The 27,683-nt window shown below is 49.8% G+C and overlaps 1 protein-coding gene and 1 non-coding gene across 2 annotated transcripts in view; both read right to left on the minus strand.

The window, feature by feature from the left end:
- The window catches only part of SLC60A1 (solute carrier family 60 member 1), a 33,622-nt gene extending 19,526 nt beyond the window's left edge, over window positions 1–14,096 (minus strand). The window contains exons 1-4 of the mRNA XM_081491097.1: window positions 13,770–14,096; window positions 4,118–4,316; window positions 3,202–3,462; window positions 61–223 (exon numbers count right to left, since the gene is read on the minus strand). Coding sequence (XP_081347223.1) covers window positions 61–223; window positions 3,202–3,462; window positions 4,118–4,316; window positions 13,770–13,999 — 853 coding nt within the window. The 5' untranslated portion in view covers window positions 14,000–14,096. The remainder of the gene's footprint in view (window positions 1–60; window positions 224–3,201; window positions 3,463–4,117; window positions 4,317–13,769) is intronic.
- Window positions 14,097–23,993: 9,897 nt separating this feature from the next.
- Window positions 23,994–24,128, minus strand: LOC145508102 (small nucleolar RNA SNORA70). The gene has a single exon (XR_014055363.1). It is a non-coding gene; the product is annotated as a small nucleolar RNA SNORA70 (small nucleolar RNA).
- Between the last annotated feature and the right edge of the window lie 3,555 nt (window positions 24,129–27,683).

Raw genomic sequence — 27,683 nt, forward strand, 5'->3', positions numbered from 1 at the left:
GGCTTAGCAGGGGAGCCTCAGAATGGGGCCTTGAGCCTGAGGGTTCCTTAGAGCCCCCACCTGGGTGGAACTTGGGGGACAGCGAGGACGCATCTTCCTTCTCAGGAGGCTGTGTCTCCAGGGTGAGCTCGTCCGCGGACAGCAGCAGGGGCCTCCTCTGAGGGCAGCAGGCCAGCAGGCGTTCTTTGGACAGCAGATACAGCACAGCCAAGGGCACCGGGAGCTGGGGACAGGCAGAGGGTCAGGAGAGCCCGCTTCCCGCCAGTCTGCCCATTTCCCAGCCTGGCCTGCTGCACACGCCTCTGCCCGGCTGTGTGGCAAAGGTCTGCACGGTCCTGGGAGATGACAGCTCCTTCCACAGGGCACCCCCTGAGAGCCAGCCCCAGCTAAGGCAGCCAGATGCCTTGACCTCAGCAGGCTTGCTGTAATTGCTGCCAGACTTGAACCACAGTCATTTCCCTGAACAGACAGGTACTTTTCACACACAAAGCTTGGACTGACATGGGGCCTCTGCTGGCACAGGAGGTGCAAGAGATAAACTCCTTTCCAACATCCTTGTCCTGAGCAGGGCTGGAAATGGCCCCTCACACTCATTCACGCTGGTAGAGCATGTGATGCTTTAGAAAGAAGTTTGGCTTTTGTTCATCACAGTTCTGTAAAACATGCTGGTGATATCATTAAACCCACTTTCCAGGTGGGGCAACTGAGGCTCAGAGTTATCATTTAGTCTAAACCTACTACAGTGGGAAGGTCTGAGAGCATTAGTGCGGGCCACACAGCTGACTTGAGGCAGAGTTAGACTGGTATCCAGGCATCCTGATTCTGATCAGTGTTATCTCCATGTCGGGGGCTGTTCTGGGTGATGTCATACCTCACAAAAGCACAGGGGCTGCCCCTAAGGTAAACAGAGGCAGGGACTCCTTTAGATTGAGAAATGCATGCTATGGGCAACATGCATGCAGAGCCCAGAGTCAGGTTGACTGATAACTTACGTTAAGTCGCTTAGATTTTACGAACTCCCCAGAGCAATGACCAATGTCTCCTGCTCCTGGAGTTGCCTCCATCGCCTCCCTCAAGTGCCTTGCCTGTGTCTAACAGCCCTTGCTGCCAGGAAGTCCTTCGTCGAGTCTAACCTCTGCTCTTCCTGCTGCAACTGCATCCTGGCTCCTTTTGCTTTAGAAGGAGAAGCCCAGGGAGCTGTGAAAGTGTCCCAGGGGCCAATGGGCTCCTCGGGGCTCACAGGCAAAGCTGGCGCAGACATCAGCAAGCTGCCAGCCTCTGCCTGGCACTGCCCTGGGCAAGCCTCTACCTCGCCTGGAGACAGGCTGGCTCACACAGGCATTTTCCCAAGTCACCTAAATGCCACCCCTGTGCTGGCACCTCCCTGGGGGCACCTTGGGAGCCTCCTTCCACTTATTGATGTCAGTCAGGCACACTCCAGCAGCATTAGAGCCATAAACCAGGCCTGAATGGAGGATACAGCCCCTGCCTCTGGAGTCCTGGGTCTGATATGGGAGGTGAAGCCCTCTCTCCAATCTGATGGGGGAAACAGGAAACCCACATACAGAGGCCTGTGGCAGCAGGATGCCTGGGTGAAGGCCAAGGGGAAACAGCTGTAAAAGAGGTGTGCTCACTCAGGTTGGGCTTTCCAGAGAGGTGGGTGATGGGAAGGACTTCACCAGGGTTGCCAACAGGAACACACTGGATCTTTATTAGGAGCCCATTCAGGAAAGAGAGGCTCCACCTTAAAAGTCAGAGGATGCCAGGTGGGCTGGTCTGTGTGCTTGCATTTGCCCACATGCATGCTTAGCCCATTCTCATCTGGGGTGGACTGTTTATCTTCAGACACAAACCAATGGAAAAAGTCCGGAAATCCTGCAGCAAAGTGCCTCCAGTCTGTGCCTCGTGGAGCAAGAGAAAACAGACCTCAGGCTTAAGCTGGCTGGACGTTCCACCTTCCTGGTCCCAGAGTCTCAGCCTTGACACTGTACTGACAGGGTGCTTTGCCTTCCTAGGTCCCCCTTGGAGGGCACGGCCCAAAGCTGCATTGTTCCCCAAACAATGATGGGCATGGGAAGAAAAAGGAAGGAGCAGAGGGAGAGGGGTGCACTTTTGAGGCCTTCCCGTGAGGACTCTGGTACAGGGAAAGTTACAAAAGAGAAGGGAAATGACCAGTTGATTACAGGGCAGCTGGGAGGGGCTTGTGCCGGAAGTAAGGGGTCCAGCCTGGTCAAGTCTCTTACTGGCCCCTTTATCAGGCCCTTGAGCCAGTGACAGTATGACTGTTTAGTGGGACTGGGTGTCCTCAAGGGCCTCTTTCAATGCTATCTGTATGGCATCACTCTGAGGCCTAGCCTGCCTGCCTTGGGATGAGTACCAAGACTAACAGACTCCAAGTCAGGGTGACAATCTATGCAGCACCTCCATCCCATGGCCAGGTGGATGGTCACCTGGATTACCCCCACCCCAGCGCCTGCTCTGGTGCTCCCAGCCATCGTCCCTAAGCTGACCAGGAGCTGGCAGGTGTTCCCCAACCTCTAGCCTGGGCTAACCCAGGCTGCAGGGCCCCAGGGTGGGTTGCCAACCAGGTACGAGTCAGTCCTGACTTGGCAGAGGAGCATGAGAGCTGGGGTGGAGAGGGCCCCGGGATCTGCCCCAGTCACAGTGCGGTGGTCTCCCCGTTCTGTCCCCACCAGGGCAGCCACATCATGCGGGGTCCTTTGGAGGTCATCTTGTCCAGCCTCCAGCCTCCATGGGGGCCCACCTCACAGCAGGAACAGGAGAAGCCCACTAGTGACTGAGGACCCTGGAGGGGAGCCTGGCGTGTCCTGCAAGGCTCTGTCCCAGGGTCCACTTCACCTGCCCTTGGAGGAGAAGAGCTGGTTTCCTTAGGGGAGCTCCAAGGACTTGGAAGTCGACCCTGATCTCATGGCGCTAAGCCTGCTCACTGTTTGTTTTACCTCCTTCGAGAATTGCAATCCCAGGATGTCACTACTGAAGGGCTTCAGAGGTGAGCTCCTGCGACTCCCTGTGGTCAGGATGAATCCCTGCGGGTCGGCTCTCCCATGTTCTTGCCTTCCTGAAGGCACATCTCAGCCCCAGTCCATTTCTCAGAAAGGGAAGAATCTGTACCGGGAGCTGGTATGGACTGGTAGGGGACTGTCCACTAGTCCTCACCCAACCCTGCCCAGGGGCACTCACGTTGATCAGAGCCATAATCCAGAAGGCATAGGACACACGGGTCCCTGCCCCGTCCTGCGAGGGCAGGCCAGGCAGCGTCCGGTTGGACCCAGGCTGTGCCTCGGGGTGCTGGCGGCCCAGGACCCTGGAGGCATGGAACAGGTGGCTGCCGGAGGTGGCATTGGCTGTGCTATTGGCAGGTAAGCAGCTGGCCTCAGACAGGAAAGGGTCGGCGATGAGAGGGCTCAGCAGTGCACCAAAGCCCACAAAGAAATGGAGAACCTGGGGGGAAGAGAATTGGGGGGGTGAAGGCATGGCTCAGGCTTTGCATGACCCCCACCATATGTCCCATCTGGGGAGCCCCTGCCTGGGAGCAGCAGAGGGTGGGAGACAGGAGGGGTGAGGAGTGAAGCTCCCGTCCCCACCTTCCTGCCTGAGATAACTTGGTGACAGTGGCCAACCCCTCCCTCACTCCCTTCTTTCCCAAAGCTTAACCCTCAGCTGGGGGCTATCTACCCCCAGGCTAGAATCTACCAGGTAACACCCCAAAGGGAAGAGGGTTTGATAAAGGGAAGGACTGGACTAGAGTCCTGGGTAACAGGGAGGAGAGGATGGAAGAACAAGCACAGGAGGAGACGAGAGAACAGCAAGTCCTTCCATCGCACCCCTTCCCAATTTACAGAGCCTTTTCTCTTTAGCACTTAGATTCCTGTGACTCTCTGCACACAGTGGTCATCACCCCATTTTAGAGATGAAGACACCCAGGTCCAGAGATAACAGTCAGTGTGGCCCGGCTGGAAGTGGTCACTCTGAACTTGACCCGGCTGCTCCTTCCGGGTCACCGTCCTGGCCGTGAGGAAGAGGTGCCCGGGGAGAGGGCTGAGGAAGCTCCTTTGAGCTCCGCCCAGCCCCAGCCCCAGGCCTGCTGGGGGCTCACCTGGAGGAAGACAGCTGAGTCCTTTTGGTAGATCCTCACCAGCTGCATGTTGGCCACGGTGTCGATGCAGCCCATGGCCAGGCCCGCCAGCGCCATGACGGAGGCCAGCACCTTCACGTCCCGGCAGAAGGGGATGGTGGCGAACACCAGGGAGATGGCCAGGGAGGAGGTGAAGAGGGCCCACAACGACTGGGCCAGCCTGCAGGGCGGGGGGCGAGGTCAGCGGACGGGGCTGCAGCCCTTTGCATGAAGACCCCCTAGCCCCATCCTCCACTCGCTGGGCAGACCCCCCGGGAAGCCGAGACTCTCCCCTCCTCCTCTGGTCCGAGGGTGAGGGGAGCTGTAGCGCTCTGTCGCTTATTAGCTATAGGTTGTGGGGCAAGACGTCTGAGGCTCCTCCAGGGACAATCCCTGCCGCACAGGGAGGTCGTGAATACTATGTGAGGGACGTTTCACAAAGTATAATTGCTATTGTTGGACTTATAAAAGTGATTTTGTATCATTTACTTTAAACTGTCTGCTGATAAACAATTATATGCGAAGTTACCTCCATCCCTCCCAGGGAAGGTGTGGGGTGAATCGGTTCTGAGCGTCTCTGGGGAGCCGCGCCACGTGTGTGAGGCTGGAGGTGGGGCTGGGAGGGCGGCCAAGCCCCCCCAGAGGTGTGGGGCACGCCGGGCCCTCTGCAGGCACCAGGCCCGAGCCGCCCAAACCAAGCCCTCAGCCCAGGTATCTGGGTAATCTGGTGACCCTTCTATGTGCCTGGCAAGTATCCAGAAGGGAGGCCCTCAGCTATCCCCACGGAGCGGTGTCTGGGTGGAGAGCTTTCCCCAGAGGAGCCCAGAGCAGCAGCTGAGTGAGTGAACACGTGCCTGGAAGCCTACAGCTTTGCCGAGGTCTTTCAGGAGCACCCTGCCCAGCAACCAGGCTCTCGAGAAAGGATGGAAGCCTTGTGTTTGGCCAGTCTGAAAGGCTAAGATGGGGGTGGAGGGGGAGAGTGGGCAGAAGAAGGTTCTGAAAGGGAGGGCTTGTAGAGGAAGCACCTCAGATTATGAGAAGTTGGAGAGCCCTAGGCACCTCCATCTGGCTCTCCAGACCTGGAGGGTGGAGGGGGTTGGTGAGAGTCGGTATGTACACGTCAAGACCTGCATTTCCATCTCACTGACGACAAACGAGAGGCCCCAAGAGACCCCTCAGACTGTCCTTTCCTAGAAGTTCTTGCCTCTGACCCTGTTGGCGCTCAGCTTTTCATCTCGTTCCATCTTTGATTAAATCCGTTATCAGAAGGGCTCTGCTGATAGCAGTGGATCGTTATTTCCTCGTTTTCTCGTTTGCAGGCTGGTCTGCTGGGGAGGTGACCTATCGTGACCCCTGCCGACTCCCAGCTCAGAGCTGTGTGTGAGAGGGCAGTGGAGACTGACCACCAGAAGGCGAGCGAGAGGGAGCCGTGCTGTGGGGAGGCCACCCTCCCGGCCCCACCTCCCCCCGCAGCCCCCATCCTGCTCCCCCCACACCCCTGGCTGTGGGCCTCCAGCACTGACAGCTGGCCTGCTCCCCGAGCTTCACGTGCTTCTGCTTCCTGCTCCCTGCTGGGCCGTCTCCTGGTATTGGCACAGAGGCGATGCCCACACCTCTGCAGGCCGACAGGCCTCTCAGACAGCTCTCTCTCTCCCCTTCCTTTCCCTGTACAAGATTGACTGGGCAGCCTCCGGGGTGGCCTGACTTCAGGGATAGCAGAGGGTCCCCATCTCCTCCTCAAGGTCCCCCCTCTCACCTATTCCATGGACCTGACATTGCCACTTCCTCACTCACCACTTTCTGGTAAAGCACAGACACCCCAAGTACAAAAATGCTCTCCTGAAAAAGTGATCCTATCATTCCTGTCTTGAAAAACCTGGATGAGAGTGGTCAACCAGCCCTGTAGTACAGTCCAGAGGGAACCCGACCTGGGATCAGTGAACTGAGAGGGGCAGGAGTGTGGGAAGATGTGGGGAAAGAAAGGAGAACTAACATTACAGTGGACATGAGGACAACAGACACTTGTTCACAGTGTCCAAGACATTTGGTGCACATGACAAAGCTGTGAGGTAGACCTTGCAACTGTGCCTCGTGTGACTCACAAGGAAACAGAGGTCAGAGAGGGATCAGAGACAGTTAGCAGAAGGGCTGAGAAGGCAGTGGACAGATCCCAGACCACCGCCCAGGAATGCTGACTTGTTTCCTACGCCATGCTGCTTTCCCACGGAGGAGTGTGCACACACACGTGTGTGTGTAAAAAGGCTGGTGCTGGGCCACAGACCCCGCCAGGCTGAGAGGGGAGCAGCCAGCACAGAGCACGAGGCCAGGTTCTGTAGAGCCTTGGTCTTAGGAAGCGGCGGCAAACGGCTGAAGTTGCTAGAACATGAGCCCCGAATGGACCCTCTGCTGGCATTATGGGAGCTCCAACTGCTTCTGGATAATGCTGGCTCCATTGCAGGCTTCCTAAGGAAACTGCTGCATTCTGCTCTTTGCAGGACCCATGGCTGGTCTGTGCTTGGACCCCATCCCCTGAGACGTTTGATCTGGCGTTGCTAAATGTTGCCAGTGAGATGGGAATGCTTGAAGAAGGCCTGGCTTATCACCCCACACAGCATGGCCTGGACAAAGGGATCAGAGACGGTTAGGAGGCCGATGGTATGGGGATGACAGAGAGAAGGACACAGAGACAGAGGTGACGAGATAGTCTAGTGGGCCAGGTGGCCAGAAGGTGTGGAGTGAAACAGCAGGCAACTTGGGAGACAGGGTTGGGGCTCAGGAAGGGCTGGGGGCCAGTGGGCAGCCCTGCCAGGCCTCTCCTCTCTCCAGTGGGCACCTTCTCACTTTGCTGTTCTAGAGAGAGACACTCAATATCCAGAGGGGGCCCTTTCGTTCCCAGGTCCAGGGACAGGCAGGAGGGAGGGATGGAAAGAGAACGCGAGGAAAGGAAAGCCTGGAGGCAGGCCAGCCTGGGAAGTCCCTTCTGCCAACCCTGGGCCGTAGTTTGGGCTTGAGCCTGCCAGCTGGGTTCCTGGGGTACCCTGGGTTGAGGTGGGGGCAGCAGGGTGGTGGAGGCCAATTCCCAGCAAATGGGGACAGCTGCACTGCAGCGAACATCGGGTTTACATCCTAGGCTGCCCACCCTCTCCAGCTGTTTAGGTGGGGCTGTGCTTGGTCATTCCCAAAATCACCCAGAACAAATTTCTTTAGGATGGTAATGTTGTTGTTAAGAAAAAAGGAGTCCTAGAGACATCCTAGAGCCAGACTGAAATACACTAATTGACCTGGTCACAATGATTTGGTCAACGGCCCCTTCCAGGAATGTGGGTAATTGAAAATTACAGGATAATAATGTCATTCCCTGGTGGCTCAGACAGTAAAGAATCTGCCTGCAATGCACGATACCCGGGTTTGATCCCTCAAGAAGGGAATGGCAACCCACTCCAGTGTTCTTGCCTGAAGAATTCCACGGATAGTGAAGCCTGGAGGGCTACAGTCCATGGGGTTGCAAAGAGTAAGATACGACTGAGCAACTAACACTTTGCACTTTTCTTCAAGGTCACTGCCACTTTGGCAGCATGGATGTGTTTGTAATCAGAGGACTGGTCCTAGGCCCACCTCTGCCGCTTCCCAGTGGGTGGGTCAGGGCAAGGCATTTACACTTAGCCCTTCCGAGCCTCAGTTTCTCTGCTATGCATGGAGGATGGTGAGTGCTGCCTTGTAAGCCTCCTGTGCAGAGGGAGTAAGATGTCACCTTGTCCCGCTCTGCTTCCTCACTGGCAGCTGTCTGCCGCCCGCCCTCAGCTGTCTGCAGCTCACCTGCAGGTCCCAGGCTGCCCCAGGGGGACACACCCAGCTTGCTGAGCATTAAGGGTCAGAGACCTGGAGCCAGCTCTTGCCTGACCCCCGGCCCCACCCCTGGTTCCCGCTGCCAAGCCCCCTGGGGCGATCCTGCGAGGCTGGCCCGGAAACTGCCAGAGTGGCATCAAGGACTGAAGAGCCCTACCCTCATTTTACACATTGGGAGGCGGGCCCAGTCGAGAGACGGGTGTGAGACAGGCCACGCGGGGACCCTGCTTCCAACCCCAACCCAGAAGGCCAGCGTGGTGTCACCACCTGCCCCTCCCTGGCCTGGGTGCTGAAGTCAGAGCAGGCCGGAGGAAAGAAGGGCCCCGGTCCCCCAAGATAGTCTGGGGAGCCCTTCCTCAGGAAGCCGGAGAAATGCCAGAGTTACTTATTAACGGCCCCACACAGAAGGTGCAGAAGGGCCGGGAGCAGTCAGGCCCTCTCGGCGGGCAGTGCTGCGCTGCCCGCCCCCAGCTGGCCGCGTGACCTTGAGCCCACGGCTGGCCACTCCGCCTGGGGCTCGGCCTTGCCCAGAGGGCACCTGGGACCACCCCACGCCCTGCGCTGGCCTTTCTGGTTCTGTGATAAGAGGTGGGGCTGCCTGGCTCCGAAACAGGGCAAGGGCTTGAACAGGCAGATGTCAGCCAGGGTCCCACCCCCAACTGCTCGCGGGTGTGGGGAAGAAAGTGGCTGAGGAGGGGAATGACCCCGCGCTGCACAGACATTGCCCTAACAGCTCTACCTCAAGGGATTCCCTCTGTCCACCTGGGACAATCTCCTCCCTTGAAGGGCAAGGGGCAGAAGGCAGACCCAGGAGGCATCAGAGGCAACCAGCCCTCTCCACCTCACAGGGGCAGGCAGCCGCCCAAGACAGGAGTGGGCCCGGGATAGGAACCAAGAGACAGGACCCCCCCAGGAGCAAGGGCGGGCTGCAGACTCCACTCCAGCACGGGAGAAAGGGCAGGGCTGACACCCAGAAGGAGGTGCAGGGGGAAAGCCCTCCAGCAGGGTCACCCCCACACTCACACCCCAGCCCGTTCAAAACCCTCTGCTAAGGCTGAGGGGACCCCAAAGGAGGAACAAGGGAGACTGACTTGTGAGGGATCTCAGCCAAAGGTGGCCCCGTTAGCCTCAGATCAGGGCAGCACCCTCACGGGACTCTGTCCTCTGGTTCGGTGGGGGCTGGGCCCACACGAGTGCTCCCTGCTCACTGGTTAAACTTGTAGCCCTGTCTGCCTGAAACACCTCTCCCCACATTCTTTGCTTGCACGGCTCTCTCCTGCCTTCAGGAGTCATCTCAGAGAGGCCTTCCCCAGGGAGCTAAAGTAACCCCAACTCTGTAACTCCACAACCTTACCTTGCTTTATTTCCTTCATTTCACTAAAATAGTCCTCCAGAATGTAAGCACCTTAGGAGCAGGGACCTGTGTCATATTCACCCTGAAAACAGAGTCTGGCTCAAGAGATATTCGTTAAATTAGTGAATTAAAGGCTAGGATGGGTTTTGAGATTTTTTTTAATTAAAAAAATTGAGATATAATTTACATGCCATAAACTATCTATTCAAATCACACAATTAAGTGTTTTTTCAAAAATTTATTCAGAGTTATGAACTCATCACCACGATCTACGAGCATTTATATAACCCCCAAAAGAAACCCTTCACCCATTAGCAGTCACTCCCCATTCCTCTCTGCACGAATCTTTAGCCCTAAGAAACTACTCATCTACTTTCAGTCTCTAGAGATTTCCCCAACTCTGGACTTTCACGAAAATGGCACCATAACAGTGTGTGGTCTTCTGTGATGGGACTCTTTCACTTAGCATAATGTTGTCAAAGATCACCTATTTATAGGATGAGTCAGGACTTCATGCCTTTTTATGATTGAATCATATTCCATTGTGTGGATAGGCCACATTTTGTTTGCCCATCCATCTGCGGATAAACATTTGGCTGTTATGAATAGCTGGTATGATGCTATATAATGCTGCTATGAACATTCATGTACAAGTTTTTGTGTGGACATGTTTTTAGTTCTTTGAAGAGTATACCTAGGAGTGAAACTGTTGGGCCAGATGCTATCTCCTGTGGAGATAGGTTTTTAAAGCCCAGGTCTGTTGCATGCTGGAAGGTGGACAAGCTGCTGGCGGGAGAGAAGGAGGCTTTCTAGATGGGAGACCAACCCGGGCCTGGCTCAGAGAAGGGAACTGGCTTTCACACTGTGTTCCCAGGACCACAGGGAGCCCGCATTCTGGGGAAGTAGGTCAGAAAGTAGCCTGGGGAAATGTCCACAGAGACCAGGTTCCATGCAGTGGGCAGGGGAGAGTCAGAGGTGGGTCTTGAGAAGGTGGGACTTGTAAGAAATTGAGAAAAAAAAAGAAAGGTAGAGAAAAAGATAGTTAATACAGCAAAGAGAAGAACTCAAGCCTTCCGTTAAGAGCACACACGCAGAGGAGATGCACAGGTAAGGCTGGGGAAAGGTTGGGGAAGCTCTGAAAGTCATTTATCTGCCCTGATATCTTTGAGATAAAGGTGTCCCCCAAACTGCCCAGGGTTGTAAGACAGATCCCCGTGAAACCAGGAACAAAACCCCAACCTTTTGTCTAAATACCGGCCCCTTCTTCCTGTCTGACAAAGCACATATCTACATGCCCTGCCAACTAGGTGACTTTGGGTTTTTTTCTGAAAAGTTTCCTGCTCTTGATAAGATTTTTCTAAGGCAGGTCGAGTCCAGGTTCTTCTAGCCCTAACTACACCCTTCTCCCTCTTGGCCTACATGTAGTGCCTACTTCGAGATCTCCAACTATGTCAGAAGAGAGACAGAGAGCTGGTCCCCCTCTGAGCAGAGGGCTCCTGCCCTCCTCTAAGTCTCTCCACACCCAGTCCCTCCAGAGCACGTCCCTGTGGAGGCAACCAGAAACCTGATTCAGCCCTGCTCCTCAGTCCAGGCCAAGGACAGGGCAGGACTTGAGCAGGAGCCCCAGAGAAAGAGCGCTGCTCTGACTCTCCTCTCCCTGGTGTGTGTCATCCCACACTTTCCCCCTCCCTCGCAACAGCTGGCCCTCCTGTCCCAGTTTGTTAAACCAACCCCCACTGCAGAACTAGCCAAGCACACTTGCTGTAATCGCTTAAGCTGAAAAGCACTAGCAGCGGTATTAGCATTTTAGCTCGCGGTGAGGCCCCAAGGAGTTGAGTCTGAGAGGCCGATTTCAGGCTGGCAGAAGCTCGGTTTGCTTTGAGGGATGGAGGATTGTGAGGAGCTGTCCGGCTCTAGGTAGGTGATGATTCCCATCTGCACACAGGCCACTCCTGCGACCTCCCTCTACTTCCACTGAAGTCTACTTTGCTCTTAACCAAGGGAAAGGATTAGGACATGTTGTCTTGCAGTGGGAGGACTGAGGTTCACAATTTAAACCTGAATCACAGATGGGACACACTCCCCCTGCCCTACCCAACCCCCACCCATTACGTCCCAGCAGGAAGCCCCAGAAGCCCACAGTTTCCTCGCCAGGAGTGTCTGCTTAAGAATACTCAGCCCATGAGTATGGACAATATGCCTCTGCCTGGAGAGTGTATGGTATAACTTGTACCCTGCAGAGCTGAAGCTGACTACTATGAGTCAGCTTGCTCTTTTATGAAAAAGCAAGAGGCATTTCCAAACTATCTGGTTCTAGACACAAATGTGTGGGTTCATATCCTGGCCAGCTTAATAGCTCTGTAACCTGGGGCAAGTTTCTTAACCTCCCTGTGATTCAGCCTCCTTCTGCACAAAATGGAGATAATAGCACTACCCTATCTATGGGATTGTCATGAAGGTTAAATGAATTGATGCAAGAACATTACTAAGAAAGAAGCACTGAGTACAGTGCTTGTGTGCTCAGTCGTGTTTGACTCTGAGACCCCGTCAGGCTCCTCTGCCCAAGGAATATTCCTGGCAAATACTGGAGTGGATTGCCATTTCCTTCTCCAGGGGATCTTCCCAACCCAGGTATCGAACCTGTGTCTCCTGCATGCCATCATTGGCAGGTGGATTCTTTACTACTGCGCCACCTCAGAAGCCCAAGTAAGAACAGTGCTTGGCATGGCCTAAATGCTCAACAAAGCAAGTTATTATTGCTACCATGATTATTCTCCTTTTCTGTGAGCCAGTTTCCTGTGCCGAGACCCTTCCCACTGCCTGTTCAGGGCCCCTGATTGAGTAAGGAGCCCTGAGGAAGGCACAGAGCAGGTAAGGAAGAGCCGGCCCAGTTGGGTGTGTATCTTTGCTGTTCTCACAAATCCTGGCATGCCAACCTGCCGTTTAAAATTATCCTCATTCCCCTTCCTGTTCTTTGCCCTACACAGATTTCTAAAAAGTTCCAGGCAAGGGAGCTTTTGTAAGTCAAAATACTTAAAAACAAAAACAGAAAAATACCCTGAATGATTTCTAATAAAACCTGTAGGCAGACTCAGAAAGAATCTTGAGCTTTTTCTTAAGATTTTCTGCGTTCTCCACGCATCCACTCTTGTACAAACCCACAGAAACACTAGTGTCCATAAGGACACTTACTTCTTAAGAGGAGACTTCTTTGGTTTACAAGAGGATTTTGGTCGTGGGGATAATCACTCCCAAATTGATCATGTTTGGTCAGTTGGGTGGCTTAAAGTGGGATCTACATGTATGGACAACTGTGCTCCTCTCCATCAGCTCTAGGGGATCCACCTCACAGACATCTCTAGCAGTGAGCCAAAGGGCAGAGCCTTCGGCCCAGAATCCCACCCCCACATCCCCCTAGAGGCTTCCACTGTGGTTTTGTTCCCAGGCTTCTGCTTGTTTGAGGCCATGCAGTCCAGGAAACCACCCAGCCAGAAGCCAGGACTAGGGAAACCTCCATCAGCCTCTGACTTGCAAGTCATCTAACCCCTGTTTTGGGTCTCTTCTACCAGGTGCACCAGGAGAGTGGATCCTGCTGCCTTTCCAAAGCGCTCCATGGAGGTGGCCCTGTCAAATTCAGGCCTGGAGAACGAGGCTCTGCAATGGTAGGCAAAGGGGAACCTCTGGGGGCCATGCCAGACAGAGCCCAGAGCCCTGACCTGGGGCAGACGCCAGGCAGGAGTAACATGGGGTGGGAGAAGCGGAGGGGGACTCCAGGCCAGAGATGGAGGGTCACCTCATTAAGCTACGTGTGGGTCACCCTGCACCTACCCTTCGGTGAACTCAGCGCTAAGGTCCTGCTTGTCCCAGAGGCAGAAGGGTGCTGCCTCCAGGGGCCAATGCAAGAACCCTGGCTCCCCTAGGAGCAGGACCCACACCCTTTGTTGGCCGCTCTGGAGCTGAGGATCTGAGTGGAGCCTGCCCCAGGGCACTCTGTCCAGCTGCAGCCAGCCCTGGCGCTGGGCACAGCCCCTGAGGTCCACTCCCTCTCCTGCCACCTCACTTCCAATTCCGCCCCTGGCAGCAGGGGCTACAGACAGACCTCAGATGGGTTGTGCCAGAGGCGACCCTGCGCCTCTGCGAGCTCGCTTGCCACTCTCCCTAGGGGGTTGGGGTGGGATAAGCAGGATGAGGGCTGGGTCTATGAGTAAGGGCAAATAAATAATCCAAAAGTCACCTTCAGTCTCCGGAGAGAGTTTTGGGGGGAGAGCTGGTGGGGGTGGGTGGATAGGGAGGCAGCCCTCCGGCTAAGGCTGGTCACGGCTGGCGGGGCGGGGAGGGGTGGTCGCGGCCTTCCAGAGGCAGGGACGACCCCCGGCGCGAGCCCCGCGGGGGCCAGAGCGAGGGCGACGGGAAGGGCCGGGGGCTGGCACTCACGTCCGCTTGAAGACGCCCCCGAGGGCGCTGCCCAGCAGGAGACAGAGCTGCTGCGAGAAGAAGACCCAGGAGATCTCGGGCAGCGAGCTGCGCGTCTGGCAGCGCAGGTCCAGCAGCGTGGGCCCCAGGAAGGCGATGCACAGGCCGAAGCTGAAGAAGACGCTCCAGTAGGTGAGCGTGGGCTGCAGGTTGCGGCGAAGCAGCCCCGACACCCGGACGTCGCAGCCCATGGCCCCGGCAGGCGGGCTCGCGGCTGCTGCTGCGGGCGCGCGCGGTGCCCGAGTGCCGCTTCGCCCGCCCGCCCGCTCGCGGGAGGGCCAGCCGGGCCGGGGAGCCCGGGGCCGGGGGAGGGGCGGGAGCGGGCGGGGAGGGGCCGCCAGGAGAGGGGCCCCGCCCTCGGGCCCAGGGAGCGCCCCGGGCACCGCGCCTGCCGTGGGCACCGCGTCCGGGCCCGCGCCTTCCTCGCGCGGTGCCAGGCGCGGGTCTAGCTTCCTCCCCGCACTCACGTTTCCACCCTCCCCCGGCTACGGGAGACCCTCGGGGAGCCACTTGTCACCCCTACCCCCTCTCCCATCCAGCTCCGCTGTCTTTCCAGTCTCCTTATCCGGCCCCCCAGGGTTGGAAGGCCCTGGACGCCCATTGGAGAACTGGGCAAACTGAGAGTCTGAGACATCCAGTAAGGACACCGGAGTCTGGGGAGCGGGGTCTTCCGCCGCTTCTCTCAGGCCGGTAGCTGCAAGCCCTCCCCAAACCCCGAGCCCTCTCCCCTAAACCAGGGGCTTCACTGATGGACTTTGGGCGTCCGACAGCGCCCCGTCTTCCCCTGGAATAGAAGGCAAAATCTCCTGCATACGTTTTTTTCTTGGCAGAGTATTCCTGGCTTTCACCAGAAAAGTAATCACTCTAAGCTCAGCAGAAGGGCCTGAGACACGTCTGCTTGGTGCCCTGTCCAGGTGGGATGGAGGAACACGAAGGTGTTCTTCCACACACATCTCTCTCCTTTCCTCCTTATTGAGGAGGGGGTGAGGAGAGGGTGGGAAGAGCAGCTTGGTGACTTGGAGGAATTCTAAAATAATCCTCGAGGGAAAGAAAAAAAGAGTTCTGAGGAAAATTACTTTTTTTTTCCTTCACTGTTAGAAGAGCTGTCTGGGGGGGTGGAGTGGGAGGGTGTTAAACTCCAGACTGGGAGTCCTTCCAGGAGCCTGCAGTTGACACAGGCTGTTACTCCCCCCAGGTGGCCATGTGGCTGTTGGGTCCTGTGTGGTCCTGCTCATGAGGGAGCCAGGCACCTGTCCTGCTCTGACCTCTGGGGGCAGAGTAGAAAGGCCCCTCAGGTCACCTCGACCCAGGCACTCTAGTAATGGCAGGAGCCATGACATCATGACTACTCGCCCCCCACGGGGACCAAGGCTGAAAGGGCTGAGGAGATAAGGGGGTGGGTGTCCCCATGACAGTTTGACATGTGGAGGCAACCGACTTCACTTGCAGGTGCCAGTCCCCTCTCACTGGGGCACCTCAGCATCTGCTCCGTCCTCCCAGGGTGTGAGCACAGGGGTGGAGAGCCCCAGGGTCCCTCTGGCTTGGTTGGTCTATGGTTGATGACAGTTACTTGTTCAGCAGTGATTATGTTGGGCTTGCACAGTACTTGCAATTTAGTAAAATGTTATCCTCTGGGGAGGAGGGAGAAAAACAAATAATAACTGGAAACATTTAATTGAGTCCTCTCTGCCACTCTCAAAGAATTCCAGAAGCTTAGAGTTGGAAGGAGCCATCTCCACTTGAGTCCCCTGTCCCCACCCCATCACTGCTGATAAGTGCTCATCAGTACAGTCCTTGACTGATGCCTCTTAGCGATGGGGACCTTACTTATCATTTCTGGGGGTCTGTTTCCAATGAGAATCAGCTCTGGTTTTAGGGAAGGTTCTATGCAAAACTGAAATGCTTCTCCCTGTAGCTCCCTACTGCCACCCACAGGACAAGTCTAATTGCTTTGTGCATGCTAGTCCTTCATACACATAATGACCTCACCCGCACACTTGGCTTCTCCAGCCCAAATGCTTGAAATTCTTTCATAATTTTCTTAGATGGTACTTGCCAGTTACATCATCCTAATGGTTCAGCTCTTGACTAAACTGGCTCTGGAAGGGCAAGTATGTGAAAAAGTTTTGCTTATGTGCTGTTCTCTTTCTCTGTCTCCTTTGTTTTCCAGCACCATCACATTGTCTACCTCCTCCAGGAAGCTTTCTCAGAAAAAAATCTATCTAGCTCCCAAGTCCTAGCAAGCCCCCTTCACTCCTTTTGCCCTACAGTCTTCGTAATGTCAGCTGTTATATTTCACCAAGTGTTAGCTTCCTGTTCCTGTCACCCTGCCTCTCCTGCAGGCAATTAAACGGTGAGTTCTTAAGGACTACAACTATATTTGCCTCTATTTCTAACTCTCCACCTTTGCCTTCTTTGGGATTGGAATGAAAACTGACCTTTTCCAGTTCTGTGGCCACTGCTGAGTTTTCCAAATTTGCTGGTATATTGAGTGCAGCACTTTAACAGTATCATCTTTTAGGATTTGAAATAGCTCATCTGGAACTCCATCACCTTCACTAGCTTTGTTAGTAGTGATGCTTCCTAAGGCCCACTTGACTTTGCACTCTAAGATGTATAATTGTAAGGGATTTGATTTAGATCATACCTGAATGGCCTAGTGGTTTTCCCTACTTTCTTCAATTTAAGTCTGAATTTGGCAATAAGGAGTTCATGATCTGAGCCACAGTCAGCTCATGGTCTTGCTTTTGCTGATTTATAGAGCTTCTCCATCTTCGGCTGCAAAAAATGTAATCAGTCCAATTTTGGTATTGACCACCTGGTGATGTCCATGTATAGAGTTGTCTCTTGTGTTGTTGGAAGAGGATGTTTGCTATGACCAGTGTGTTCTCTTGGCAAAAGTCTGTTAGCTTTTTCCCTGCTTCATTTTGTACTCCAAGGCCAAACTTGCCTGTTACTCCAGGTATTTCTTGACTTTCTACTTCTGCATTCCAGTCCTCTATGATGAAAAGGACATCTTTTTTGGGTGTTAGTTCTAGAAGGTCTTGTAGGTCTTTATAGAACTGTTCACCTTCAGCTTCTTCGGCATTAGTGGTTGGGGCATAGGCTTGGATTACTGTAATATTGAATGGTTTGCCTTGGAAACGAACAGAGATCATTCTGTCGTTTTTGAGATTGCACCCAAGTGCTGCATTTTGGACTCTTTTGTTGACTATGAGGGTTACTCCATTTCTCCTAAGGGATTCTTGCCCACAGTAGTAGATATAATGGTCATCTGAATTAAATTCGCCCATTCCAGTCCATTTTAGTTCACTGATTCCTAAAATATCGATGTTCACTCTTGCCATCTCCTGTTTGACCACTTCCAATTTATCTTGATTCATGGACCTAACATTCCAGGTTCCTATGCAATATTGTTCTTCACAGCATCAGACTTTACTTTCACCACCAGACACATCCACAATTGGGCATTGTTTCCTCTTTTGCTCAGCCTCTTCATTCTTTCTGGTACTATTTCTGCGCTTTTCTCCAGTAGTATATTGGGCACCTATAGACTTGAGGAGTTCATCTTTCAGTGTCATATCTTTCTGCCTTTTCATACTATCCATGGGGTTCTCAAGGTAAGAATGCTGAAGTGGTTTTCCATTCCCTTCTCCCGTGGACCACGTTTTGTCAGAACTCTCCACCATGACCCGTCTGTCTTGGGTGGCCTTACACCCATGGCTCATAGTTTCACTGAGGTAGACAAGGCTGTGGTCCATGTGATCATTCTGGTTAGTTTTCTGTGATTGTGGTTTTCATTCTGTCTGCCCTCTGATGGATGAGGATAAGAGGCTTGTGGACCCTTCCTGATGGGAGGGACTGGCTGTGGGGAAAACTGGGTCTTGCTCTGTTGGGCAGTAAATCTTTAATCCAGTTTTCTGCTGATGGGTGGGGCTGTGTTCCCTCCCCGTAGTTTGGTCTGAGGCCAAACTGTAGTAGGGGTAATGGCAATAACATCAACCTCCTTCCAAAGGACTTATGCCAGCACTCCTCATCACCCAGGACTGCTGTAGTCAGTGCTCTGACCCCACGGAAGGCCACGGTCATCCCACATCTCCATCAGAGACTCCTGGACACTCACTGGTAAGTCTGGCTCAGTCTCTTGTGGGGTCACTGATCCCCAGAGATCAAATTTCCAACATCTGTTGGACCATAGAAAAAGCAAGAGAATTCCAGAAAAACATCTACTTCTGCTTTGTTGATTACACTAAAGTCTTTGACTGTGTGGATCACAACAAACTGTGGAAAATTCTTAAAGAGATGGGAATACCAAACCACCTTACCTGCCTCCTGCAAAACCTGTATGTAGGTCAAGAAGCAACAGTTAGAACCAGACATGGAACAACAGACTGGTTCAAAATTGGGAAAGGAGTACATCAAGGCTGTATATTGTCACCCTGCTTCAGTTCAGTTCAGTTCACTCGCTCAGTCGTGTCCAACTCTGTGACCCCATGGACTGCAGCACGCCAGGCTTCCCTGTACATCACCAGCTCCAGGAGCTTACTCAAACCATCTCATCCTCTGTCGTCTCCTTCTCCTCCCTCCTTCAATCTTTCCCAGCATCAGGATCTTTTCAAATGAGTCAGTTCTTCGCATCAGGTGACCAAAGCTGGAATTTCAGCTTTGGCATCAGTCCTTCCAAAGAATATTCAGGAATGATTTCCATTAGGATTGACTGGTTGGATCTCCTTGCAGTCCAAGGGACTCTCAAGAGTCTTCTCCAACACCACAGTTCAAAAGTATCAATTCTTTGGCGCTCAGCTTTCTTTATGGTCCAACTCTCACATCCATACACGACTACTGGAAAAACCATAGCCTTGACTAGATGGACCTTTGTTGGTCATCCTACTTATTTAACTTATACGCAGAGTACATCATGAGAAACACTGAGCTGGATGAAGCACAGGCTGGAATCAAGATTGCCAGGAGAAATATCAATAACCTCAAATATGCAGATGATATCACCCTTATGACAGAAAGGGAGGAGGAACTAAAGAGCTTCTTGATGAAGGTGAAAGAGGAGACTGAAAAGCTGGCTTAAAATCAACATTCAAAAAACTAAGATCATGGCATCTGGTCCCATCACTTCATGACAAATTATGGGGAAACAATGGAAACAGTGACAAACTTTATTTTCTTGGGCTCCAAAATCACTGTAGATTGTGACTACACCCATCAAATTAAAAGACAGTTGCTCGTTGGGAGAAAAACTGTGACAAACCTAGACAGCATATTAAAAAGCAGAGACATTACTTTGCTGACAAAGGTCCATATAGTCAAAGCTATGGCTTCTCCAGTAGTCATATATGGATGTGAGAGTTGGTCCATGAAGAAGGCTGAGTGCTGAAGAATTGATGCTTTTGAACTGTGGTGTTGGAGATGACTCTTGGACTGAAAGGAGATCAAACCAGTCAGTGCTAAAGGAAATCAAGGAGACTCTTGAGACTCCCTTGGACTGTAAGAAGAACAAATCAGTAAATCCTAAGGGAAATCAACCCTGAATATTCATTGGAAGGACTGATGCTGAAACTGAAGTTCCAATACTTTGGCCACCTGATGCAAAGAGCTGGCTCATTAGAAAAGACCTTGATGCTGGGAAAGATTGAAGGTAGGGGGAGAAGGGGACTACAGAGGATGAGATGGTTGGATGGCATCACTGACACAATGGACATGAGTTTGAGCAAGCTCTGGGAGATGGTGAAGGACAGTGAAGCCTGGCATGCTATAGCCCATGGAGTTGCAAAGAGTTGGACATGACTGAGTGATTGAACAACAGCACCCTTGCCTAATGCCTCACAGAACACCTTGCAGATAACAAGCCCTGGATATGTAGCTGTGAATTGAATTATTTACATAACACCTTTTTGATTATTTTTTTATTTTCATTTACATATCTTATCTCCTAGTAATACCAAGTTTCTCAAGGGCAGAGTCTGTCCTATAGTACCTTTGTGCTGTGTATTCAAATGTCTTGCCCTATCTGGTTACCCTGTGGTCATTCTTAAATTTGACAGAAAACCTTGGGTAGTCCCAGAGCCATTCTCTGATTTACCTCCTTGTAAATTGGAAAGAAATTACCCCTGTTTCTCACAAGCTTTGGAAAGCAGTTTGAGACCTCAAAATATGAAAAAACTGAACTGGCAGAAAGAGTGAAGAGTTCTCAGATTCTTGCTTGACATCCATTCTTTTGCTTCAAGCGTCACCTTCTCCAGGAAGCTTTCTCTGACTTTCCTAGGGTCCTTCCTTGGGGCTCCCAACGGAAACCATTGATAATGACCTGTTTACTGCTGCTGTTTCAAGGCAAGGGTCATGGGGCTTGTTCTTCACTGGGTGTGAGGACTGACTCCCTGGTGAGAAGTGTTTGCACTACACTGATTCCTGCTTACATTTGGAAGTTTACAAGCAATAAATCAATGGCTTGTCTTGGACTATGGATAGGTGATCTAAATGCTGAAAATACTCAAAGTGAAAGCACACAAGATAATATAACACAGTGTGAAGTAAGAGCTAGCTGCCCTCACCATGGTTCTTTCCCCCACATCACAGCTCCCCAGGTTCCTTAGTGTATAAACCTACGGTGCACATTTTGTGTTTGTTACTGTTTCTATTAACATTGAAAACGTTAAATTTACAAAATGAGCAAAGAGAAAAGCTCTGATTATACCAGTCTAGAGGGGGGATTACTGGGACTTGGGCCTAATTTCATGCTTGGCAGAATCCTCTGCATGACCATGGAGCTGCCCTCGGTCCACAGGGCCCTCTGTTCTCTGCTTCCCAGACTCTCATAAGGCTAGGCAGCAGCAACAGAGTTAAGTCTCCGTTCGAGATCATTAAGCATATCCTGCACTTCCTCTGGCTTTTCCAGGGCATGAGACTGGCCCTCCCCCACTTCTGGATTTTGTCTACTTGTCCACATCCTCACCTGGCTGGCCAGACTGCGGAACGTGGGTTGGCAGGCTCTGTCTGGGATTGGCATAGGGCGGTTGGCAAATAGCTTGGTGCCAAGGACTGCCCCTGGATGACCCAGCCACCCTACCACACATGTAGCAAAGATGGGTGTGTGTACAAAGAGCCTTCTTTACCAAGTATCCAGATGAACTGAGTTTTCATCTTCATGGACGGTGAAGAAGGTGGTTGCTGCAGGTGCCAAGAGGGATAGGACTGACAGGAACAGGCAAAATGGCCCAAAAGCATCTTAAAAATTAGAACAGTGGCCACACACATCCTGGGGAGAATGTTGCATAGAACCTGACATTTCGTCAGTGCCTAAAAGTGTTAGTTGAAGCTAATCTAACTTTGAAAGTTGAAAGGACTCTCTGAAATTATCTAGGGCAACCGCCCACTCAGAAACAGAATTTTATTTATAGCCTCCTTGAAGGTGGCCACAGCTTCAGTGTGCTCAGGCTTGATATCAGAAGAATCTAGTCTAAGCTATAAGATCTGTGAAAAAGTGAGCCTTGGTTTTTTTCCTCTCTAAAATGGGAGGAATAATTCTTCCCTTACTGAGAGAAAATGTAGACAGTGTATAACACAGGAGCTAGTACCCCAAATTCTCAATAAATGATAATTATTATTATTATCATCAACACCAATTCAAACTGATCTCCTAGTCTTGTACGCTAGAACAGTACCCTAATGAGACCAAGTCTGCCTAAAACTGAATCCGCACTCTGAGTCCTCTCTGTCCAAAACTATTCCCCATCTTATCCCTTCTGACCTCAATCCTGTACTAACTAAGCACTAATCATCCAGAGTTAAAGGACTAAACTTGCTGTTGACAATAACATTGTTAATGTACAGACTCAGGTTGTTTCTCCAGACAAGATGAGCTAGCGGAGCCGTGGGTCATGGGCCATCAGACCAGAGACTCATAGACCTTAGGCATCTTGATCCCTAAAACTGTGATGAAGAAATGTCATAAGATGATGATTAATCCCAGCTTCTTTTCCTTCCCCTTTAACAACCCCTAACTTAGAGACTTCCCTGGTGGCCCAGTGGTTAAGACTCCATGCTCCCAATGGAGGGGCCTGAGTTTGATCCCTGATCAGGATCTCACATGCCACAACCGAAGATCCTGTATGCCACAAAGAATATCGAAGCTCCCATGTGCTGCACTAAGACCCAGTGCAGCCAAATAAATAAATAAAAATATTTTTTAAAAAATTAAAAAAAAACAAACTCTAGCTCAAAAGACCCAACGGGAGTGGAATAGAGGCTTGTCTCCCACTCCTTTGTTGGATGCCCTGCAATAAACTCTTACTTTGCTGCAAATGTCTGCTTTCAGAGTTTGCCTTTCTAAATGGCAGGCTCATGAGCCCTTTTGCTAGGTTGTAATTTGGCTACCATAAAGGGACCTCGCAGGTTCCTCTGAAGTTAGTGCCTGTGGTCTGCAGCCCTCTGCTAGTGTGGAGCTTCCCTTAGCAGATCCAGCAGCTGTGGCTCTTTTGGCCAAGAAATCCAATCAGAGAATTCCCTTTTTGACCAAGCATCAGCAACCCTAGGCAATATTCCAGGTTTGTAATGAAGGAATGGCTTTTGTATTAGAAGACCTCTATGGTAAAGAACCAGCACAATGGTATGGGCTGAAAACTTCTACGTTTGTAGGTTAATGCCCTCCAAGGTCCATTGCTGGGTATTGAAGGATGAATTGGGTTCGATAAAAATATGAGCCTGGGACTTCTCTGGTGGCACAGTGGATAAAGAATCCTCCTGCCGGTGCAGGGGACATGGGTTCAATCCCCGGTCTGGGAAGATTCCGCATGCTGTGCCCCACAACTACTGAGTGGGCACTCTTGAGCCCATGTGCTGCAACTACTGAAGCCCATATGCCTAGAGCCTGTGTTCCGCAACAAGAGACGCCAACACAGTGAGAAGCGCGCATGCCACAATGAAGAGTAGCCCCACCTGGCACAGCAAAGAAAGCCCATGCACAACAACGGAGACCCAGTGCAGCCAAAATAAAAATAAATACTTTTTTTTAAAAAATTATGACCCTAAGGTTTCTTTTGGAATTGGTTTGACTTTTGTGTTATGTGTGTGTGTGTGTATATTTGGCAGACATGGGAAACAAAAGTTCAGTTTCTAAACATAGCCTTTTATGATACTGCAAAATTAGACCACCTTTACTTATGGTTCCCCAAACTGGGTTGCTGACTTAATAAAACATCTTTTCAGTGTTCCAACTCTAAGGGAACAAGCACTTCTAGGAGGAACTTGCTGTTTTCTACCTATGCCTTCTCTATATGTAAATGTTCTACCAAAGCTCTCAAGAAATTTTATCTTACTATTATCTAGACCATTTCCAACTCCTGAGACTGAGGGGGGAAAGGGGAAAAGAGACCCTTTTAAACTTAACTTATTTCAACTGTTATTTATAAACAGATGAGTTTTGTATTATACTTGATTCTTGACTGTTTTATTTATCTATTTATTTATTTTTTTGACAGGAAATAGCATTTATTGTGGAGAAGGCAATGGCACCCCACTCCAGTACTCTTGCCTGGAAAATCCCACGTATGGGGGAGCCTGGTAGGCTGCAGTCCATGGGGTCGCTGAGAGTTGGACGACTGAGTGACTTCACTTTCACTTTTCACTTTCATGCATTGGAGAAGGAAATGGCAACCCACTCCAGTGTTCTTGCCTGGAGAATCCCAGAGACGGCGGAGCCTGGTGGGCTGCCGTCTATGAGGTCACACAGAGTTGGACACAACTGAAGCGACTTAGCAGCAGCAGCAGCAGCAGCATTTATTGGTGAGCATGATTGAGGAGGGGACAGCGCTGATGCTCATGAGTGCAGAGCCTGCCATTTTTCCAGGGGACCACGATTAGGGATGTACTTGACCCCACAGCCATCTGGGATGAGTTGCTTTTCTGCCACCATGTTTTCAAATTCACCCATGTTGAACTTGGTAAATCCCTGCTTCTTGGAGATGTGGATCTTCTGGCAGCCAGGAACTTGAAGTTGGCCCGGCGGAGGGCTTCAATCACATGCTACTTGTTCTGCAGCTTGGTGCGGATGGACATTATGACCTGGCCAATGTGGACCCTGGCCACTGTGCCCTGGGGCTTTCCAAAGGCACCGGCATACCTGTCTGGAGTCTAGATTGGGGAACAGCAGGCCAGTCATGAATGCCCACTAGGAAGAGTTGTCTCCAAGGTCCCTTATGGCAACCTGTACAGGCAACAGGTTGCATACACTACCAAGGAGGCTGCTGTTTGCAGCCATTGCACACTGGGCCTCCATGGGGAAAAGAGAACAGTCGGCTTAATTGGCTGCAAACTGACTAAGTTTTAAAATGAAGCTATGACATCTCTGGTTGTGTCTGTCTATAAGTCTGTGTGTGCATCACAAATATATGTCTTTACCTTTTGATAGTATTATCAAAGTTAATTTGTAAGTAAACTATTTCATTGGCTTAAAGGAAATTAAACACTTATTTAAATTCTCAGAAATACAAAAGAAACTAACCTGAATTAGTTAAGGTTCACATGATTTGTGAAATATTCAGTATTAAATTGATACATGATATTAAAGTTAGTTTAACCTTGTTGGCTTAACTAATATAGACGTGTCTTTATTTTTTTTATATATTTATTTTATTTATTTAGCTGAGCTGGGTGTAGTTCTGGCATGTGGGAACTAGTTCCCTCACCAGGAATTGAACCCAGGCCTCCTGCATGGGGAGCGTGGACTCTTAGCCACTGGACCAACAGGGAAGTCCCTAGACATGTCTTAAGAATTATCAACATTAAATATAATACGTTTATTGTACCTAGGTTTACTGAAAGTCAAATAAGATCTTATTTCTTCCTTTCTGCTTTCTCTTTATTTAATTAAGGTATTGTTGATTTACAATATAATGTAAGTTTCAGATGTACAATGTAGTAGTGTGCAATTTTAAGGTTATATTCCATTTATAGTTATTATAAAATATTTGCTTCCCTGTGCAGTACAATATATCCTTATAGCTTATTTATTTTGTAGCTTGGACCTCTTAATCCCCTGACTGTATATTGCCCCTCCTCTCTTCCCTCTCCCCACTGGTAACCACTAGTTTGTTGTCTATATCTGTGAGGGATCTTATTATTTCTGCTACAAAAATTTGTCATTAAGAAAAATAGCATGATATAATGAAGTTTTATAAGCAAATTAAATGTAAATGAAATGAGAATTTTTAGGTAAACTTGTTAGAAATAATTATGTTTTAGAAATGTCTACTTAAAAGCAGTCTCTCCAGATTTTTAGTAACTTGAAATTTTAGAGTTTTGCTAAATTAAATTAAGTGATGGAAGTTTATTAAATATCTAGGTCATTCCCAAATAAAATAAGATACTGGAATATTAATAACTGAATATAGGCTTCCTTTTACAGAAAAGCTAAAGATAGTTAGGACTATTAATAAATATTTTGGTGCCATATTGAGATATTTTCTATAAGAAGGCATGTGTTTTTTGAAACCATGAATAGTATTTATAAGTTTGCAGTCTACACGATGATCATGTGAAAGGCAAAAGGTTTGTATGACCTGAAGAGAAACTGAGTATGGGTAGAATACTAACATAAAAGACAATTCATAACTGCTTACTTTTAAGTTTTTGCTAGAAACTAGGTTTTTAAACATTAAGAATTAGAAATAATATCTGTAATTAAAACTACTAAAAAGTAATATGAAAAATATTTTTGTATGCAAGGAAAAAGACGGTATAAGGAATGGAAATGTTTTTTGTTAAGAGAAAAGAAAGTGATTTTGTCCTAAAGCTGAACATTTCTAAATGCAAAAGAAAATAAGGGACAAATTAATATGAATATAGAAAGTATACAAGGTTTATAAAAAGAAAAGAATTTTGGAAGGGAATTCTATGTATGGTCAGGACTGACTAAAATTAGAATACATTTAATTGGATAAATGAATTTTAATATTAAAGATAAGATGGTCCACAACCAGAATTTGTTTCCCTTTTATTAAGAAGACAAAATTTTCTTGGAAAATTGAGCTGCTTTTGATAACAGACTGTAAGTTTCTTTACATTTTAAGTGATCTGTTATGACTTTCTGTATTTGCCTTTGAATTCTTTTACTATCACATTGGTTAAGTAAATAAGTATAGTTTCACAGTAAACCATGATTCTATTCTTTCAAGTGTTTTTTTTTCCAGTTATATATATGAAAGTGAAAGTGTTAGTCACTCAGTCGTGTCCGACTCTTTGCGACCTCATGCACTGTAGCCCATCAGGTTCCTCTGTCCATGGGATTTCCCAGGCAAGAATACTGGAGGGGGTTGCCATTCACTTCTTCAGGGGATCTTCCTGATCGAACCTAGTTCTCTTGCACTTCAGATAGATTCTTTACTATCTGAGCCACCAGGGACTTTTAGTTATATATGCATTAAAAATGCAATTAAATGTATTCTAATTTTAGTCAGTCCTGACCATACATAGAATTCCCTTCCAAAATTCTTTTCTTTTTATAAACCTTGTATATATATATACACACATATATGTTAGTTATATATTTATTTGATTTTAATTAAAGGATAATTGCTTTACAATATTGTGTTACTTTCTGTCATCAGCTCAGTTCAGTTCTGTTCAGTCGCTCAGTCGTGTTCGCCTCTTTGCGAGCCCATGGACTGTAGCACTCTGGGCCTCCCTGTCCATCACCAACTCCCGGAGTTTACTCAAACTCATGTCCATTGAGTTGGTGATGCCATCCAACCATCTCATCCTCTGTCGTCCCCTTCTCCTCCCACCTTCAATCTTTCCAGGTATCAGGGTCTTTTTCAAATGAGTCAGTTCTTGGCATCAGGTGGCCAAAGTATTGGAGTTTCAGCTTCAGCATCAGTCCTTCCAATGAATATTCAGGACTGATTTCCTTTAGGATGAACTGGTTGGATCTCCTTTTAGTCCAAGGGACTCTCAAGAGTCTTCTCCAACACCACAGTTCAAAAGCATCAATACTTCAACGCTCAGCTTTCTTTATAGTCCAACTCCCACATCTATACATGACTACTGGAAAAACCATAGCTTTGACTAGATGGACCTTTGTTGGCAAAGTAATGTCTCTGCTTTTTAATATGCTGTCTAGGTTGGTCATAACTTTTCTTCCAAGGAGCAAGTGTCTTTTAACTTCATGGCTGCAATCACCAATTGCAGTGATTTTGGAGCCCCCAAAAAGAAAGTCAGCCACTGTTTCCTCGTTTATTTGCCATGAAGTGATGGAACCAGATGCCATGATCTTAGTTTTCTGAATGTTGAGTTTTAAGCCAACTTTTTCACTCTCCTCTTTCACTTTCATCAAGAGGCTCTTTAGTTCTTCTTCACGTTCTGCCATAAGGGTGGTGTCATCTGCATATCTGAGGTTACTGATATTTCCCCTGACAATATTGACTCCAGCTCGTGCTTCATCCAGCCCAGCGTTTCTCATGATGTACTCTGCATATAAGTTAAATAAACAGGGTGACAATATACAGCCTTGAAGTACTCCTTTTCCTATTTGGAAACAGTCATTGTTCCAAGTCCAGTTCTAACTGTTGCTTCCTGACCTGCATACAGATTTCTCAAGAGGCAGGTCAAGTGTTCTGGTATTCCCATCTCTTCAAGAATGTTCCAGAGCTTGTTGTGGTCCACACAGTCAAAGGCTTTGGCATAGTCAATAAAGAAGAAATAGATGTTTTTCTGGAACTCTCTTGCTTTTTTGATGATCCAATGGATGCTGGCAATTTGATCTGTGGTTCCTCTGCCTTTTCTAAATCCAGCTTGAACATCTGGAAGTTTGTGGTTCACATACTGTTGAAGCCTGGCTTGGAGAATTTTGAGCATTACTTTACTAGCGTG

Source organism: Giraffa tippelskirchi, chromosome 5 (assembly GCF_054371585.1).
Source record: "Giraffa tippelskirchi isolate mGirTip1 chromosome 5, T2T-mGirTip1v1.2.pri, whole genome shotgun sequence".
Lineage (NCBI taxonomy): Eukaryota > Metazoa > Chordata > Mammalia > Artiodactyla > Giraffidae > Giraffa > Giraffa tippelskirchi.